Below are 20831 nucleotides of genomic sequence, written 5' to 3'. Positions count from 1 at the left end.
ATCACATGGTAGACAAGATTAAGAGTTTAAACGCTTTTATAATCTCAGAAAGATAAGACTAAAGTTTATAAACTCAAGACATGTTGATGTTCAAGGGGTAATATACCTGACTGGTTAACTGTGTATAATGGTGCCTGACTGTCTATGGACTTCTTTGAATACGGCGTTCAACACAGTTCGCTGGGAGACTGATGCTGGATTCAAGGACGTTGTTGGATTCACGGATGCACAAGGATGTCATATCGTATGATCACATGATTAGACGCCAAATGCAGATATTGTTGATACAAAATCAAGCACGCCAATAAACCGAAAAGCTTGGACTAATGCCATTGCGTTTGGATAGAAAATGCCGTTTAGACACCTTATCTTATATATAACATATCATCCTATGAAACGCAAGTCCCTCTGGTGTTTCTTTTACAAAGGGGAGAAATAGGGGTGGAGGAGACTGATATAGTCAAGTCATAAACCAGTCGGTTGTCAGGTCCAAGAAATCAGAAGATTATATCAAACGAGTGTCCCGCCTTTGAGTCGCTGTAAAAACAGGGGCACCGCAGTCCGTTGTGCAGACCTGCGTCCCTTTGGCATGCCAAACACATGTGATTGTAGGTTTGAATCCCTGTCCGACATGCTTATGGTTCTTGGTTTGTCAGCACCATACCCGTGCTCGGGTGTTTTACCAAGGTGTTATATCATCATCATTTCGGCTTTCTTTCTACATAGAAACTTAACAAGAACTGATATAACTGAAAAAATCATTAAAGCAGCGTTACACACCGCCCATGAATCTATCCACCCAAACCACACACACACACACTCACTCACACATTCACTCAATCACTTACATAAAAACCTTCATTCCAAGGCTTTCCAACGTATCTAACGTCATTAAAAATTAACATATCGGTTTTCGTTTCAACAACATTAGTAAATGCTCTAACATGTCAATGGATTTTCGGGTCAATCACTTCATTGTCCGGTTTCAGATGATAATCGAGACTGGTTATTCTCTGGCGTTGACGTTTTATATTTATTTGTTGCGTCATGGACGAACACAAATATTAGCTTCCAAATGTGTGTTACGTTAAAACAGACAACATGATACAAACTATCCATGTCTACACTAAGTGATGAAATACAATCTGCATCTGGCAAGGATGATAATTCGATTTTTGGAAAGTATGGATTTAGCAGATTCTCCAGATTTGGCATGGAAAGGGAGGCACTTCTACTCGTGATCAAACACAGCGTGAAACCTTTATTACTCTGGATTTTTTTAGAACAGAAGCAAGAGCAACAGCGTGGTTAGATCTGCTGACATGGTTATTTGTCTGGCATTCTTACAATGAAAGAGCATGTGAGGGTTAAAGTGAACCTTTCGAGCATAAGATGTCTTATTAGGCTCGACAAGAATGCATTGAAAACCTTTACATTGCTTGACAGACATGGTCCAGGGAACACTACACTGGATTATTAAAACTGTATTGGATGCATATGTGACTATCAGTAGATATTTTATATGATATCTTAGGCGAAAGAATACTTGCTTAAGAAATGAACACGTGTTGATACAAGAGATGTGCAAATATGCTGTTTCGCTGTAGAATGGGAAACGCGCTCGCAATATTTGCAATTCCTGGAAACAATATCCTAAAAAAAATATACGACACACGGACGCACATTCTCATCAGTTTACAGGATTTGAACTATTGAATTTCGTCGTTATTGATTCGTTGAGGCTTTTCCAAATACCTGACCCGGCTACAAGCCACAACAAGGGATCCTTTGACTTTGCCTCCTGCTAAGTTCCATCCTTCTCATATTCCGTGCTTTGAATATGAACAGATGGAACCACCAGCCCGAGTTTCACCCAGCAACATTTACCGAAAGATCTTTCATCTTTACCGTTACGGTGGAATTACAGAGAGGGGAGTGAGTAGAGCTCCTTACAGAGTTGAGAGGAAGCACTTAATCAAGATATACAGTTAGACACTGAAGTAATTGGGTAGCTGGGAATTTGAAGAGGACAAGAAAAAATAACCCGCTGGAATGCCGTAATACAGACTCAGCAGGTAGATGACGATAGCCGTGAAATAGGAATCGTATTGGATTGTATCATTCTTATAATTTACATTGCAATAGAATAGCTCGAAGTTTTGATGCTCAAATATTTGGCCATTATGTAAATGGTTGTTAGGAATATCGTATGAACATATCACCCCTCCCCTCCACGCCCAAACCAAACACAACAACAAAAAACAAAAACATTTCCATCTTCACTCACAACATATGCACAAATCGTGTTTACACATCTCTGTGTATACTCTTCACAAATGCATAACAAGTTCAATCTCGTTTTATTACTACTACAGTATTGGACAAAGTGCAGATGGATGATAAACATCCGTAAGAAAAAAACACGTACAAAGATGACAGGAGCGACACTGACGGTCCTTTATCTAAAAGGGTGGACTTCAGATTTGAAACAACAACGATAGAGGTCAAACTAATTATTTTCCAGAAATCCCTGTTAGTGTGAATCATGTGAGACGATATAGGTTCGACACATAGTGGCTGAATATAATGAGAGTTATAGGTTGTGTAGAATGCCAACACAATGTGTCCAACATTGAATACCACCAGGCCCGGGTCTAGAGCTATTAATAATTATGTAAACGGACCCAGGAGCACGGACGCACCTTTATCAGGAGGTAATTTACGTCTGGGAAAGGAATTATTACGTGTTTCCATTCTTCATCCTTGTTTGCATTCGAAAGGATTTCCTTAGATGGCTACATCAGTTAGCATTTCCATTTATTGGACGTTAATGGCCGTCAGTATGTTCCGACGACACGCCCACCTACATGTATACAACACCTTCTATCAGATTGCGTTGTCACTCAAGATAACACTCGTTTACATGTTGACTGTGTGAATGATATTGCCTAAAACCGTTTAACTGCATACGGATTTGCTTTCAACGAAATGCACAGTATCACAGCAATTTAAGACAGATATAAAAACATCATGCTCAAATATAAATAAATGATAACGAAAATATAAGAAATGATTATTAAATAAGTATCATTCAATTATATTAAATGTTATATCAAAGTATTGCATTTTCATAACCTTGCCTCTGAATAGATTTAATGTGTAATAATTCCGGAACAATATACTATGTTTTCCATTTTGAGGAAAATGACAATTGAATAAATAAAAGCCACAAAACTCTTTCCATAATCATGGTGAGTGAGTATGGTTGTACGCCGCTTTTACCAATATGCCAGCAATATCACGGCGGGGGACACCAGAAATGGGCTTCACACATTGTACCCATGTCGGGAATCGAACCCGGGTCTTCGGCGTGACGAGCAAACGCTTTAATCACTAGGCTACCCGACCGCCCCTCCATAATCATAAGACATTTCTGATTAAAACAGTCTACTGTAGTATATTGACAACATCACGAGTATGTGTTTATGAATTATCGCTTTCAAATAGTGATGCTACTACGCTTACGGGAAAAGGTGAGGGCACCATACCCCGCCGCTTGCACCGGTAACGAACACAGCCAAAGGTATCTCAATTGTTGACCTGAATATAGGTTTAAGTACATGAAAGTATCTTTGGCATGGCAATCATATCATGTTCTGCGGCAAATATTTGTCACAGTGAATGTATGAACCTAACAGTACTCAAAAGAATTCGCTACTGATTTACATACACTGAACATTGTGCATGAGTGTGACATAGATTAAGCGACATACTACTAAATTACAAGCATTATTTGTGTTTGAAAATGTCATCCTTGGGACACCAATCAAAGGGCTACGCTCAAAGAACATACCTTGAACCAGATTATTACAAGAAGATACGTGTAATTATGTGTCAGGTTTTTTTAAGGCAGGTGTTCAGGAAAATTCCAGAGGTCGACACAATGCTTGCACATTATGAAAGACACTTTGTAAAACCAACGGAAGTCAGAAACACAAACAAAACCCTCTAGCTTGTAGCCAACATATCAAAACATCCTTTTAGATTCCCAGCATAATAGATGGCAACAGAAAGGGTTCTCATCACATTACCCTCCGACTTGTTCGCCTTAAGATAAGATGAAATTGGTATTCTGAATATTTTTATGAACATCAATTAGGTTATTCGACGCATTGTGCTCAGGGGACAGGAACTGGCGAAGAAGTGAAATGTTCATTGTATTCACAGCATTGTAACCATCAAAGATATGCGAGCTCGCTATTTGCAATACTGAACACAGACAATGATGCATCAGCTCTGATCCTGTAGCTTAAGGCTGCAGTTGACGCAACCCTGTGGTACCTTCATTCATCTAGAGCATGTCTGTTTACATGTCAAAACACCAGGGTCTTATATTGCACCTGGCAACAGTCTTCCTTATGTAGATACTAAATCAGTATCGCAGACTCTCTGTGTCTCGGAGCCAAACGCCGTGTTTGTTTTGTGGGAAATCGAAGCAGATTATTCAGAAATGACCTTTTATTGGTCAATTGATTTCCAAAGATATTCTTATTAGATGTGATTAGCCAGATGGGGGATGCCATGGGGGACCGTTGCCATGGAAAAATCATTTAGACGATGTCGGCAGTTCTGAAAAGATTTTACGTGATCTTACACAAAGGTTGACAAAAACATACCATCGCATTACGATTACAGTTAGATAATTGAACATTTTTATCATGGTTCGATAATATGGTTAAAGACAAATGGGCTTACATGTGGGTGGCGTGTGCTGTTCCCTGTTTTTGATGGTACATGTGTTCACCTGTTTGCTCGGCGCTTGGCTTACTTTTGCGTGTGTTGACTGCGGGTGAGCTCACCTTTTCGCGAGCACCTGGTGTCATCGCTTGTTGATCGTGGTTCACAAGCGCATACTTATGAATCGGACTCTACTTTTGGCGGAAATTGCTTGTGATTGTTGGGATGTTTCTTCCTCTATAGTATCATGGCTTATCACGATATATTGTTCATGCTATACGGCTGTATATGTATTTCTTCACATAGCTGTCTTATAAACGTTCAGAGGCTGCATCACATATGTTGGGCAAGACTTTGGAACCTAACAAATTGTGCATGTTTCTTTTTATGCACATCTCGTAATTATAATCTACGTACAATTCAAGGTCATTAAACTGACATTGTATCCTTGGTCTGGGTGGATATAAACAAATATAATTTTGATTGATCGTAAAACGTCTTAAACGGACAAGCTTAATTACAACATAATAATTCGTTGTCGATTTATACAGACTAGAATTGGTAGCATATTTCACCATAACCAAACTTGTCATATCCATCATCAGGCCTGTCAACGTCGGATCTGTTTTTTCATTTACTTGTCTAAGGTGGATAAGGTTAGACTGCGTAACACATTGTTAAGTACGATAGCAGTAGCGAACCTCCTTTACACTAATAAACCCTGATGTAATTCTGTATGGCATGGTTTAGAACGCTAATAAGGCTTCGTAAAGCAGATTATTGTAGTCCCTCATGACCGTAACAATAACAAGTGTGTTGTTGACATTTCTTGCATCTGGGTGACATCCACATCCAAGCAGCACCACACGGCCTTCTTCCGGACATACTGAATACGAAGTTATACAACATTGATGGTTATTTCTGAAACTGTTCGCAAGGCGAAATTGTCGCTCTGAGAGTCGCTTTTTAACAATGTGAAACCTACTCAGCCAAACAAATTTCTGGTTGATAATTTGCTTTGGAGAAGACTAACAATTAGGCGTACGTGTGGACTGAATACGAACGCAAAATTCGAGGAAAGGAATGTGATTTACTTTATTCGTCTTCCATACACATTCACGAAAAGAACAAGATCCTACGGTAACATAAAAGGATCACTAGACCTATTCGGTGAGGCGCTAGTTAAAAATATGAAAGTTAATAATGTAATGGTAATTGCAACCTTGTATTTTGCTTTTTTGACTGTGCCACGAATCAGATCAAAAGGTTATCAGGGTTTATGTTTGATTTGACTAAAAAAATACTTTTAGATATTTTTTCAGATATTCAAAGCATCAACATTGTAAAAATTGAAAAGAATAGTTGTTAAAGCAGGACTTGTACACGTTGTATATAGTCATATGTGCAGATTTCAATTGACACAGCTGATGAAACGACTGTGAAACGAATGAACAGCCATGGTATCGAATGACGATAATAATTACTGACTTCTCACGTATACTTGTGTGTTTAGATTTCGTAGCTGAGTGCCATTTTACAATATGCTCACAGCGTTAATGATGGTTATATTTGATTCAGCAGATATTATTCTCACAATTATATTTCGTTCGGCAGTTGGATACTTCGCTGTTGTATCGGGTATCGTCTGAGTGTTCTTACTGTATCAGATTGTGTATGAAAGACAAAACGGTTCTATTGTTTAAGATCAGCGGTCACTCTTAAAATACTTATTATCAAGAATTGTATATGGATGAATTCATCTGGATGTTATAGTACTAATCAGAACACGGTGGTAACATGCATCATAGCTTCCATGATTGTGTATTATGTTCATGCTGACATGATTACTATATGAATAAAGTGCATCGCTCGCACTAAGAATATATAGACAAGACTTGTTTGTTATCTATTAACGATTATTTGCTAGATTTATAGTTTCACCAATGCAATGTACCAGTTAACTGAGGCGAAGGGTATGTGAATAAATTCCTAACGTGTTAATGACAATCATTTTACAAACCCATTGGTATATAACATTTTAATAAACCAACCAGTGCAAGGAACCTTATACTGGCTCCTAAACCATTGATGTTTTAGCATTGAGAATATGACCACGTCATTTCTAACTATGATAAATGAATCGTTTCTTGACCTCTTTTGGTAAATACTAGTACCCCGATTCTAATCGCGTCTGTTGTGGAACCATAACCCGGTCTGTTTTCGATACTTTACAATTTTAGTGTTCAATATTCGATAATCAAATTATTTGAGATGCCATTCAAGCACACACTGATACAAGTGTAATTTAGACAGAACATTTCATAATCGTGCGTTTTGCGGTATGTCGCTGTCTCAAAACATACCAGAATATTCCCGAGTGACTTCCCCCGTAAAGCCTTGAACTACACGATCAGCCTAGTGTCGTATATATCACTGCCTACAGGAGCCGCTCATGCTGGAGGTTATGGAAATTAGAACATGTATCCTTTCATCAATATGCTATTATAACAAAGAAGAAGTACCTCCGTAAATCTTTACTTGCAAGGAAATTGCTTTACGGCGTTTCATAAAACCACCATTAATGTGGGAAGAACGCGCCACATCAAATATGATAGTAAGAAATCAATAGAATTACAACGTCCGAATCAACCGTCAACAACCAGATCGGGGCGTAAACACATAACAACTCTGCCGGATTTACGGTCATGGGTAAACAGTGTACCTTTATGTCTCTGAAGCTAGAGGTGTGGGTGCCCTTATGATGAAGGACTCAGCAGAAAGCTTCATCACCAGATTGAGACCAAGATAGCCTGTGAACTGACAGAACGTCCTACTGCTAGGTCCTGAAGGTTAACTGTAGGAGCAGACTGTGCGGTGTTAAGTGGTGATGGATGCTTGTATGCGATGTCGGTGAATACGAACATGGGCTAATTTCATTATGTAGGCGAATGAACAATTGACGGGTTTAATGAGCTAAGTATACGACTCTTGAGTGTGACATGGAAATAACGCTGGCATGGTCTCATGTGATATCGTCAAATATATATCTAAATGTATACAATGTTTTCAGTGTATAAATTCATATGTAGTTTCAGGTTTGAAGATATACCAAATTGACTACTATTTTCATGTACTCGCAGACCTTTTGAATAATTGAATATGGTCAACTTGAGCACACGTTTGATGTGATATACATGGTAGTTGAAGAAAGTCACAATGGAATTGTCACTTCTAACCTATCTGGGTAGTAGTATGTTACATGTAAAAGCAGTATTGTGGGTTTAAAAAAATAGTCCGAAATGTCAAAGTATTATAGATAACAACCTTTATTTTACTTCAAATCCGGATTCGTTTATGCAGTATTTATCAACATTATAAACCAGGTATGTATTCAATACAAAAACATATACATTCCGAGGTAATGTTTTTATTCGGTCATCATAGTGTAGTAGAGTGCCTTTAATTTTCTTGCCTTGAAGTAAATAAATAAGCAGAGACGTTTAGATACCTGTTTCAAGATTGAACCCCCAAGATAACCATACATTCTCACCAGACAGATGCCACCAAGAAGACTAATGACCTTCAGAGGGAGTTGAAGGTCAAATTTCAAAACATATGTCGACTGCGGATAACCCGGCTCCGAACACACACTTCGTACATGTACAAGTGAGTTTTCTCCGTTTATAAAGATTACACTTAAATAAATTCAATCTTCTTCGGGTCATGACCTTGTGTTATCTTTCGGGTCGGTTAGCTCGGAGTTTACTATGCAGGACTTCGATCTGGTTTCACTCATATGGGATCATAAGTTTACACTGTTATAGTGGGTGAATATGGTTTTACGCCGCTTTAGCAATATTCCAGCAATATCACGGCGGGACACTGTTACATAATATGAGAGACATTTGGTATCAGGAGTATTTGTTCTGGTGCTAATTCAAAATGATGATCTTGGAAGTGAGGGTCGGAAAGGTCTATCCCAAAACCCAAGGACAACCACTATCCTCTAGTCCAAATCTCAATAGGAATTGTGGCGTGCAATTCTAAAATGGCATCCTGTCGACCTTTTGCCAAACAAGCTATCTCAAGATTAATGACACCTTCCCGGGAGAGCTATTCTAACAACCTGCCCCATTTCTGAGTATTTCCTAGCGATAAGAGTTTGTAAAGTAAGTCAATTCATTTATCACTCTTTGTGTACATAACATCATCTAGGACAGCATTCGACATGCCAGCATGTGCCATTACCTATTTCGACGTATCTTCGAACGAAATAAATGGTTCCGTTAATTTAGAGGAGACGGGCCCAACAAGTCTATACATATTGTAAACCTGCCAATGTTAACATTTTTAAAAACACTAATAAAAATAAGAATAGCCCCAAACCTCCTTTTAACATCAGAACGGACAATGATCATGAGACCATAATAAGCAACACAACGCCAACCAATCTCGGACATAAGCATATACATTAGGTAAAAAGTAGATGCAATTCCAGCAATTTATTTTCTTATGCGTCTAGAAACATTCATAAATGTGGTAAGCTTATGACATACGACATGATTAATGGGCAAGGGTTGAGAGAAATCAAAATCGATGTCGTGCTGTGATAAAACCTGTGATGCCAATTCCATTTGTGTATGATCCATCAGCTTGTTGGCATTTATAACAAAAATATCACTAGGAAAATCTCTTCTAACATTGTAATAGTTCTAAACCTCGACGAATGTCTGACAAAGTGAAGGAAGCTTATGAATTTTGGGTCCCGTGTGTATTCTCTGTATTGTTGTGTCATAAAACTAACAAATACATCAGTCAGAAAATTGAAATCTAATACGATACGTAAACTAAGTTTCCAGTCGTCAAATGGCTTTTCTGACTCTAGTACAGCAGGAGCAGTCTCACTCGTTAGATGCGTTCACCTCTCGTGGGGGCTCAGAGATACTGTGTGTGGTCGGTAGCTTAGCGTTATATGTATATTCCGAGTCTTGTGTCTCTGTGAGAGACAGAGAGGCCTAGTGGTGATCATATATGAGAGATGGGGAGGGAGAGATATGTGCGCTATATGCGAGTGTGGTGGCAGGGGTGGGGGAAGAGGGAAATAGGGCAAAGGTTTGAAAGCAGGGTAGAGGGACATATTGGGTGGAATGTGATAGATATATATTGGTTATAAGAGTGAGTTTATGTTGAAGAATAAAAAGGTCTGAAAGTGGGCGAGAAGAAATGTTTATTGCGGTGTGAAATGCAGAGAGAGAGAGAGACAGAGAGACACAGAGAGAGAGAGAGAGAGAGAGAGAGAGAGAGAGAGAGAAAAGAATGGAAAAGTGTGTGACGAAACGGAAATGTAATCCTTTGTATTGACAACATTATATGCGCTGACATTTTATAAGTTTGTTTCCCTATGGCGATAACCTTTGCATTGGAAATGGCATGGACAAGTTGCGCATGGGAATCCCCTCTGAGTGAGTACTCATGTCAAATAAAAAAAGCCAGAAGTTAGCAGTAAAACAGCTGTATCGCTGAAAGTTATCGAGTCAGTAAACGACTAGTTGTTGAAAACATCATCAAAGGTCCGCGCCGTACGATGACGCAAAAGTTGCAAGGGTGCGCAGGTACGGTTAAAATCACTTTGGATGTACCGAAAATTGTCAAAGGCATCATTGCGATTATAAACACCAAGGTAGTTTCAAACGCAGATTATTTCAGACGAAGTTCCATCTGTGGGAATAAAAAAATATATTTCCCTGAAGTGAGGCGATACAAAAATACATGACCCGAATAATTATGTCTGTGTATCTTCACCGGTGCATGTATGCGTGTACAGAGCGGGACATGGTGGGAATAGTCCGATGTAATTATATGTGGTGGTTGTTCACGACGTGATGTCAAGGTAATTGAATCCGGACTCCATATAATAAACTGACCATGTTATGGCCAGTGGTGCCTATTGGACTGGAAGGTTATTTGCTTGCCAATAGAAAGCTCCAAAGAATGGTTCACATAAAGACTCTGTGATGTATAGTATTTGGTCAATATGTGGAGAATAATATGAAGTCCCCAAACCATAGAGTTCAGTATGTACACATGTATTCTTTTCTCTTTTGTCTGAGGTATTCTATATTTTACCGTAAAATATCTAATCTGTTTTTTTTAATAAACCTTTTTTTATCTAAACATTACATGGAATGTCATCCCGTGAAACCGAACCCTAATATGGCTGATATGCTGGTTATTTTCGCTATAATGGTATTGCTAAACTTATCATAAGAAATCCTCCCGTGCTCTTTACTAGAATTAATACGGCAGACTTCCAATTTTGTATAGGCAATCTGCATATCAAGTATTAAGTAACCCTAGAGTAGCTTCACCATCTAATCTGCGTTCAGACAGCGGTAACTTGGTTAACACCAACCGGTAATGGCCTGCCGTGTGCCTCCACACACCAACGAGGATTGAAAGTGCTGACCATTTGGACAGCTATGCACGTGAGTTATACTGATGTCCATTGGTCAGATCCAGAGGGTAAGTGAGATTGGCATCCATGTAATATGATACTGAGTATTGCCAAGACGGAGACAATACAGGGATAGAGCGAAAGGATATATCGACTGATGTTCTGTTATTAGTGGCCCGACACTCGTATTATCTATCGCAATGGTCGCATCGTGCTGCTGAAGGGGTACGTTGGTCTGTCTTACAGACTCTAATACAAATATATAATCAAATACAGCCCATGCAAGTCTATAATGTTTGGCAAGTCTAGCTTAATGCAAGAAAATGAAGAGCGTCACTGGGTTCCCTTTTATTATATTTTTATTAAAATAATTGAACAACTGTTTTTTTCTGTACGTGGTGTTCATTTCAGAGACTAGATGAAAGTCTAGGGGCACGTGTGGGAGAACTAAGCTGTCGGCTCCAAACGAAATATTTGAATGCATTTGTTTTAATATGCGATCATTGTTGAAAAAACAAAAAAACAAAACAAATACTTTTAAAAAACAAATTATGTGATAACTAGTTTCAATGTATTCAATTTTGCGTATTTAACAAGTTTCACCATAACACTGTTTTTGTCGATCAATTTGTAAACGGGGCACAGGTGGCCGATAGTCGTAGACGCTGTGCAGAGTTTTGTCACTGAGCCTCGTCAGGATCCGCTGACTGCGGGTTTGAATCCTAGACTTGCCCCGAGTATGCAACCTGACTTGTCTACATCATAGCTGTGACCGTCTGTTTGGCAACCTGTGTACATCCTCACTACAGGAACATAACAGTACATGGCTCAAACTCACTCACTCACTCACTAATTCCGGATAAAAAGTGAAGAAAGGAACGTATATATGTTCTTACCATTACACACAGGACATTGTATCATGTTGCCAACTTACTAAGGTAGTAACTAGTTAATATGTGTGTTAGTAAATGTTTTGATAAATGATAAGTAACAATGTAATTAGGATTTACAATAAGTTGTAGAGAGGAAGTGTACGAAGTGTCTTTTATTTAGAAAAAAAACGTATCGAAACTAAGTCAATTTTATCGTATGCTGTGACGTCAGATCTACTGTGACGTCATTGCACGTTACGTCAGCTTCGACGCCTATAACGTCACCATTAATAACTACAGTTAGCATACAGGGGTGAATTAGTAATTTCGTACAACCGTTTATCTTGGTATCTAGAACCAGGATAATACAATGTGCTATGCACTGCACGAATGCCTAACCAGTACATACAGCCAAGGTCAATAATTCCGTCTCCCGTTACACCCTTGGAGTCGTCACTGCAGCCTACCAGTGCCGATCACGTACATCACACGCCGACTGGTTCCTCGTTGCCAGTGTTATGGCGATAAACATGATATATTTGAGCGGTTTTCTACTGACCCTTGCCAATCGAAATGCTCAGGATGGTAAACCGCATCGTTTACCGAATCTTGTGTGGTATTCCACATGTAACGTGCCACAAATACGAGCCGAAACGTCTCCTGTGTACCCATGCTGTCTGTGTTTTACAAATACTAAAAGATGGATGTTGATAAGCACATAAACAGATAGGAATCCAAGGATCTATTTATGTTACACTGGATTGTTGTAGCAGGTGCGTGGTTGAAGTACGTACCTTGCAATTTATTGTTTTTGTATTTTTCTGCTACCTTCTCAAGCACGGACTCGTACCGTGCATCGGTTTTTCAAAACCGAAAATGCTAATTTATTGGTGGAAAGTTCAATGTGAAATTTCAAACGTAACCCTGGTAACCCTATTGTCTATACATTGTTCGTTATCGTTAATCAGAACATGTGCAAGACGCACATATTAACTAGTTACTACCTGTAGAAGTGTATTTTAATAAGTCGGCAACATGATAAAATGTCCTGTGTATAATGGTAAGACTACATATACGTCCAATAGGATTATGTAATTATGATTTACAAAAGTACTGTCTTCTATTCAGAAAGCCGTATCGAAAACTAAGTGATATGTAACGTATGCTGTGACGTCAAATCTATTGTGACGTCATTACACGTAACTTTCGACGCCAAAACGTCACCAGTAAAAACTACAATGTAGCAGACAAGGTCACTTTGCTTGTTTGTGTCATGAATTGACCCGATATGACTTAGTGATTTCGTAGTGATTCATAAACACAGTGTTATGTTAATGATATAGTCGGAGTCGTACAATGGACTCTTCTTTCAGGAGAGAAAACCATTGATTATGGAAAGGTGCGTATATGGAAAGGGGCTTATATATACGTAAACAGCCAAAATAATAATAAAACTATCATCTTTTCCTATTGTTAAAATAGCGTATGTAGCATTATCATGATGATATTTGAAGGGCATTCCGGAAGGTTGAATATACATATTTGTGTGTGAGTGAGTGAGTGAGTGAGTGAGTGAGTGAGTGTGTGTGTGTGTGTGTGTGTGCGTGTGAATGAGTGTGAGTGTGTGTGTGTGCGTGTGAGTGAGTGAGTGAGCGTGTGTGTGTGAGTGAGTGTGAGCGTGTGTGTGTATGTGCGTGTGTATGTGCGTGTGAATGTGCGTGTGTGTGTGTGTGTGTGTGTGTGTGTGTGTGTGTGTGTGTAATCAAGAATACACTCATTTTACGCGTTCGTTACATAATACATGCAGATGAAGCCCATTTAATCCTTAAATAAGTATGGATGCACTCAACGTTAAGTAAAGGGGCTTTAGATTCAATTAATGTATTAAATTAAGACCAACATGAATGTAATACAGCGAATATGTGAACATGTTGAAGACATGACACTTTTGTTAATAATTACTTTCTCATGGTTTACATGTTCTTCCAACGTCTAAATGCCTATCAAAGACTTGATATGGAAACTACTTACAATGATATATGGTTGCTGTCAATCAGATCCCAGACTCAAGTACAGAGCAGTATATTAGCACCGAAGGCAAGCTTGGTGGATTGGGGTGATTCTCTGGAATCACGTCGAGTCATGCCTTTTAAAACCACGTTTCATATAATCTGACTGTGATTTGTGAACTTTTTGTATGACATATGGTAAAAAACACTGAATTCCTTTAAAGGTAACTAACACCATCAAACGGGGCACATGCACGGACAAAATGCCAACAGAGCCTTGTTGTCAGGTTTAAGCTTCAATATTCACAATGTTCGCACCACAGTTTAAGAAAATCAATCTATATGATGAATTCAAATACACTTTTATCACACAGGTTTATCACTGAAGACAAGTCTGGTCTTCGCTAAGGGTTTCACGGTGACTGGCTTCAAAGAGCATGGGCCGAATACTACTTGAGGGGAGATCCAGTGATAATACACTGTATTTAAGGATGAAAGAGGTGTGTTACATGAAGTGCTTCGAGAGGAGAACTTACACACTTGTTGCATTACTTTGAATATCCTTAAATGCGTGTTATTAGTTGAAACTGCTAAAAGGTGCACACATATATTTCATAAGAACTACAACCTTTGCAACGAATAGTTTATCCTTTCTAATTACTTATAATTATTGATAATTTTCCAACAGAGATGTACAGAAGGTATTCTAATGTTGTAATACGTATTTGAATATGCGACGACAGCTCAGGGCGCCTGTTGCCTTTCGGAAAAACGTGATAATATGCCGATTCCCTTCTCTCCCACAACTGTGATGATAAATGTAGTCATCAAGTTGTCTACTGCAGCTTTCAGGGACGATTTATCTAAACGCTTGGGGTGATTCCATGAGATTACCGTCCCTTTGTATTTTCTGGGTTTGCTCCTAAGATAAGCGACCAACTGTGAATTGCTGACACATTGACTATCTGCAGATGCCACAATGAGATTGCAACAGAAGACCTACCGCCCTCCCTGCTCCAGACGTTGGATGGTCTTTCGGAGTACAAATCACACACACACACATATATTGGAAAAAGTGAAAATTACTCCAAATGTCAAGCTCTGTTGACGAAGAGTGATCTACTTTCAAAATGCAATATTTCATGAATCAGATCTTATATCTGCTTCAGAGCAGGCGGAGGGAGTTGACAGTGACACGCTGTTATAAGGCACTTCGTTAAACTTAGACAGAGGCCTGAAGTTAGCTAATATTTGCAAGGCTTCAGCTTTCGGCGTCCATGTCTGCATCTAGACTTTTGATTCTCCGAAGGAAACTTTAACATTTATGAATATAAAACATGTTTTATTTTCAATAGTATAAAATATCCAAACTGCACATACATAATATAATGAATACAATGCTGTTATGAGATCAAGTATATGAAACGGATACAAGATGACGAATACGCCACGATTCATTCAAACTGTTTGATAAAAAAAATATTTAAAATATTCACAGTGTTGTTCTGATCATAATAACTGCAACTACCATGTAAAGAGAATATATATTTGGGGGGTTGTATTTTAATCCGCACTCAGCAATATTCGAGTTATATGGCGGGGGTCTGAAAATAATCTGGACCAGACAATCCAGTGATTGACATGAGCATCGATCTACGCAATTGGGATCGATGACATGCATCAACCAAGTCAGCAAGCCTGACGACCCGATCCCGTTAGTCTCCTCTTACGACAAGCATAGTTAGTCATTCTATCAGTTTAATTATTATTGAGTGACTGGGTGAGTGACTGAGTGAGTAAGTTGGTTTTAACGCCGCTTTTAACTGTGTTCCAGTTATATCACGGTGTGCCAGCTCAATGTGGGAGGAAAGCCCGAAGTGATGCAGGTCTCAGACGTTTACCACTTCGGTGAAACCCACGAGCAAGGGTATGGTGCTGACAAACCTAGAAACAAAATCGTAGCGAACCGGGATTCGAACTCACAATCATAGGTTTCTGCTGTTCCCATGGGACGTAACTCTGCACAGCGAATCGCGGCGCCTTAGCTGACTGGGTCACCCGTGCTCCAAGTTATAATTGAAAAAATGTTGGAACAATAGTACAACATAATGAATGAATCACATTATTTCTAATGAAGCAACACTATTCATATTTTCATGAATTCGATCAAGCGGAGTCCAAAGCTACAGTAAAAATATACAATTATTTACATTTACATAGTAGTTGAATTAATTTTGTATTTGTCAGCTCTATTGCTGATGGATTAAAGAAAGAAATATCTAACAAAACAAGCAAGAAGTAACGGTAACCTGATCTTGTGGATCTAAGACTGGCTTAATAAGGGTTGCCAGACTGAAGAGGATTTTACATTTTCGTGATCAATTCTACTTTCTGGTGCCACGTAATTTTGAACATATGTGTTTCTCATATTATTCACCTAAATGCTTGGGATTGGCTCAGTCACATCCGCCTCACGCATAGTAACAGTATTTTTTCTTGGCAATACTCTTGGCAACATTCATATCATCGACACTATCAAAAAAAAAGGTGAGTTAGTTAAATTGTTGAAAAAGTCCACAATTGTTATATGCGCGATGTTTCCGATCTAGCCCTCTTCACAAACATTTCCGTGTACTTATAATAAAAGATGTCATGATAATTTTAATGGATGCATGACCGATGACCTTTATCAAGGCACATTATTAGAATCGGAGCATCGTAAATACAGAAGATGTTCTGAGTATTGTAGTGTCAACACTATAACTCCTACAGTGTTGTTTAGGGTAAACCAGTTCCAAAGGAGAAGCGTTTCTTTGATGTTTCCTCAAGATGTATTGTAACAGGATAGCATATGTGGCGTGGTACACCTTTTGACACGTAGGTTTTAATCGCATCGTATCTTGGTAGACCTGTAGACCCATCTGAAATTTCTCGCAAGCAGTAACAGCTGTAGCATAAGATGAACTCTTTCGTGAGCTTGCTGAGGATGCACCATAAGAGTTCCAACTTTCTAAACATACATGATTGTGGATCAACCCCTAATTCAAGACGACACCGTTGTACCGAGAGACATTTACATGTCTACGAAATTCCTCTCTGTCGATCATGTTCGAAACCCGATATTAAACTTGTTTACCGACAATGTTTCAGTTAGTCGTTGGCGATATACATACTCTAGTCCTATCAACGCTTTTAACTATATATAAATCACCCCTGGTAGCATTTCACACTAACCTAAAGACATTTCCGAAACCGTTGTAATGATTTAATAAGAGATCACGTCAGAGACTGAGCATACAAAGTCCTCAAAGTGTCTTCTTGAAAAAGGTTCAGATTATCAAATGCTTTTAAGCGCACGCTGCCAAAGGTCGTGTACTTTCTTTATAACGTAAGCTTCATGTATAACGACCGTCATACTATAGGTGCTCATCACGTTCTCCCTGGTGAGTTTCTATAGAGATTGCCCTTGCATCCGTGTTTATGTTTTAAGTACAATACTGGATGTAGATTACGTAGACACGAGTATCAGTTGAACAGCGGCTCAGAGCACTATTAGTTGCAACATTATGTACGGATAAAGAAGACGATGATGTGGATAATGTTATGTTCGTATATTGCGTAACCAAACTTTGGATAGCATATGTATAAGACAGAGATGAGTTAGTTCATAATTTTTAACGTATACGTGGTCATGTAACATGTGAACTATGCAACAATAGAATTTAGAAGTGATACACATAAGGAAGAGAATATATTGATGTCAACTTCTTTATTGTGAGTAAAACAACGTTTCTGAGTATATGCTTACGCCATATCAGGTAAATGAAGGAGTAAGTATACACACTGAAACGTTGTGTTCCTCATAATAAAGAAGTTGACATCCATATATTCTCTTCCTTAATATATTTCCAGTTCCCCGTAACATCTCTGTAAAAGGCAATCAATACAAGATGTGTGGATCAGTACCTTCTGTCAAAACTAATTCATTATATTTATGGTGTAAATTGAATATGATTGATAATCGGCCATTAAAATCATAAATCGCTGTATAAAAGGTCATCACGACATCAACGATCGTCTCTAAAACCAGCTTTTGTCAATAGCGTTTATCAATCGCCATAGTCGTTCACTTATTCTTCGAATGCAGGTTGAATGAAACAATTGAATGTCATACATCTCATCATCCAACAACGTCAGTATCATAGTCGGTACATGTATCTTCGCCGCACAGCATCACTGATAGGAGAGACACCATTGCAGTGCAACAATTCAGTGATCATTACGGAGACATAGATAAAAGGTGGAAAGCCTGGGCATGTGCTAATGTTTACCTGCAGTTTCTATGACCTATGTAAACATCAATCTGATGTGACTGTCGAGGTTTCCTTGATTCATGGTTGCCATTTTGGGTACATTGGACATGTAACCAAACACATCCCTCCACCATTGCAATCTTAACTCCCAATTACTTGTCAAATGTGTCCACATTGAACATTAATTTTTGTCATGCATTTATTTCATATCATATCTGGGCAAATTTGCTCACATCACTATTTCCACGTCTGATTAAGTCCAAAGAGAAATATAATAGATGTGCTGTCTCGTCTAGCTCATGATGGGGGTGAAATTGGTTGCACTTCTCTACACTATGAGGTATATGAGCTCTCTACAGGTCATTAATTAACTGGTTTGGATCAATCTAACGCCATACTTCGAGCGTGCAATTGACACAGACAAGACAAGAAGCTCTGTGTATTTGCACAGTCAATTTGAGAAATGGGATTATCAATATCTAATTTCTATCATCGTCCATGTGAGAAGGTTTCGGATTTAATTTCCAACATAAATCAGTAATCTGGTCGATGAAAAGAGTATGACATTGGCATGGAAATGAAAGACCGTTTCCGCTGGCTGCGCGATATCAACAACACGAAGTGTTTATCACGGAGAGACAGCGACTCGTTCCTCACATCTTGACAGCTTACTCTGTAGGGTGTAATTTGTAATTGGAATAAATCTGTAGGAATAAGGAATGTATTGTGGATTAAACACGAGACGTTCCATTAAGAAAACACATCAGAGTATATTAACCTTTTACAGTCTCTATCAATGGTTTGTTGCTGACGCGATGCTCTTGAACAAAGCTATCATTGTCGTTTTCACACATGGTAGAACGAACACTTTGGATACACATCTTTTACATTGACGGCTGTACCTGCTGCGGGTTGTTATAGAGTTGATGAAAGTGTGGTATGAGGACTGTTTATCTATAATTGATATCTATTTGTATTTAACAGTAGCTGCACAGGTAAAGTGCTGATCACGACGACAGTCAATGGCAATAATTGGGAGAGTATTGATTAGGATTTTATCTCACGAGGTCCAATCGTGTTTTTTGCATTACCCTAGTTTGAATTTAATATATAGAATCCACAATTTGGTTGCAATTGATGATTGCACAGGAAATGAAGATGCATGTTTTAATTTATCCAAAGGTTCGAGAAGTTAGACCAATTTAGATACATACACAGTATGTACCAGAAAGTTTATTATAAACGACATGTATATAGGATGTTGATAGCGTACCATCGGGTAATGAAAGGGTAATATACACAATATATGCATTATTTCATAGTTACTGTATTTGAGGTTCGGGCTTCATAATGATAAACTAAATAAATTGTGTGTAATACAACTTGTGGTGCACATGTATCACATTTGCTTTCCAGCGGTGCCGAGCTAGACAGGTACGGCCCAGCATTTCATTGTTTCCTAACGCCGTCGGCAACATCAAAGCAACAGGTGTTAAGCGTTCTACTTACCTGAGTGTTGAGCGAGGCATAGGTGTATCATCACAAACAAGACACACAGCATCTTCGTCGACATCTTTAGAGGATGGCTTCATCCAAGAGCTCCGTGCTCTTTACAAATGTCCACGAATAAACTTCCAAATCACATTTGTCTTACCATTGACAGAGCAGTCAGCACCTACTTCAATCTAACCAATCTCTGTTTTATAAATCCGACGTAGCGCCCCCTAACGGCGCAGAGTGAAGCGCAGGAAAAGTCTACGCTGTGTCTTTTTTCAGCTATGAAGTTGATACGTGAATTCGCTTGGGTCTTTTAGCACAGATTCGAGTGACTGTAAATGGAATTGGGAGCGCAAAGGAAAAATCCGTGCTACAAATCGACAGAGGAAGTCTATATTGTTTCCCTAATGTTCACTTATCGATACAGCCAATATCTCAACGGGAGCGGGCATTGAAGGCGCGAGATTGAGTTCTCTCGCTTTCTTCATTTAATCAGGGAGTAATATAAGATTCCAGACTGCAGCCTGGCAAGCTAGGTATGACAGATTGCTCGGGGCAGTCAGCGTGGGAAGACCAAAGGCGTTGCTATCTTTGCACCCGCTTTTGTGTCCCCCAGTGAGAGCGTGCCACGTCACAGTGAAATACTGCACGGGCCTTTGCCGCGCCTCTTCCGCCTCCTCGTTATAAAGCGCTTCTTCTGTCAGCTGTTAGGAGATAAAACTGTACGTTGTGAGGTGGAATAGCGTTTTCAGATAAAAGACTTGCCGGTTGTATCTTCCGACACAAGAGCATAACGTGCCGACGTTTCCATGACTGCTGCTTGGTGTGGACCTTCCTACTCCTGGCAGTGGGCGACAGGAAAATATTGTTTTTGTTTAAATATAAACATTAAAAACAGTAATAAACGTACTGATTTAATTTGTAAAGATGCCATTGCTTTGGATTCTAA

The 20831-nt window shown here is 39.0% G+C and overlaps 1 protein-coding gene across 1 annotated transcript in view; it reads right to left on the bottom strand.

Moving 5' to 3' along the window:
* LOC139475088 (G-protein coupled receptor GRL101-like) overlaps positions 1–20392 on the bottom strand; it is an 87587-nt gene extending 67195 nt beyond the window's left edge. The window contains exon 1 of the mRNA XM_071258337.1: positions 19895–20392. Coding sequence (XP_071114438.1) covers positions 19895–19958 — 64 coding nt within the window. The 5' untranslated portion in view covers positions 19959–20392. The remainder of the gene's footprint in view (positions 1–19894) is intronic.
* Between the last annotated feature and the right edge of the window lie 439 nt (positions 20393–20831).

This window comes from Haliotis cracherodii, unplaced genomic scaffold (assembly GCF_022045235.1).
Source record: "Haliotis cracherodii isolate W230 unplaced genomic scaffold, xgHalCrac1.p SCAF_1, whole genome shotgun sequence".
In the NCBI taxonomy this organism is placed as follows: domain Eukaryota; kingdom Metazoa; phylum Mollusca; class Gastropoda; order Lepetellida; family Haliotidae; genus Haliotis; species Haliotis cracherodii.
This window is presented reverse-complemented; position numbering and strand designations above follow the sequence as displayed.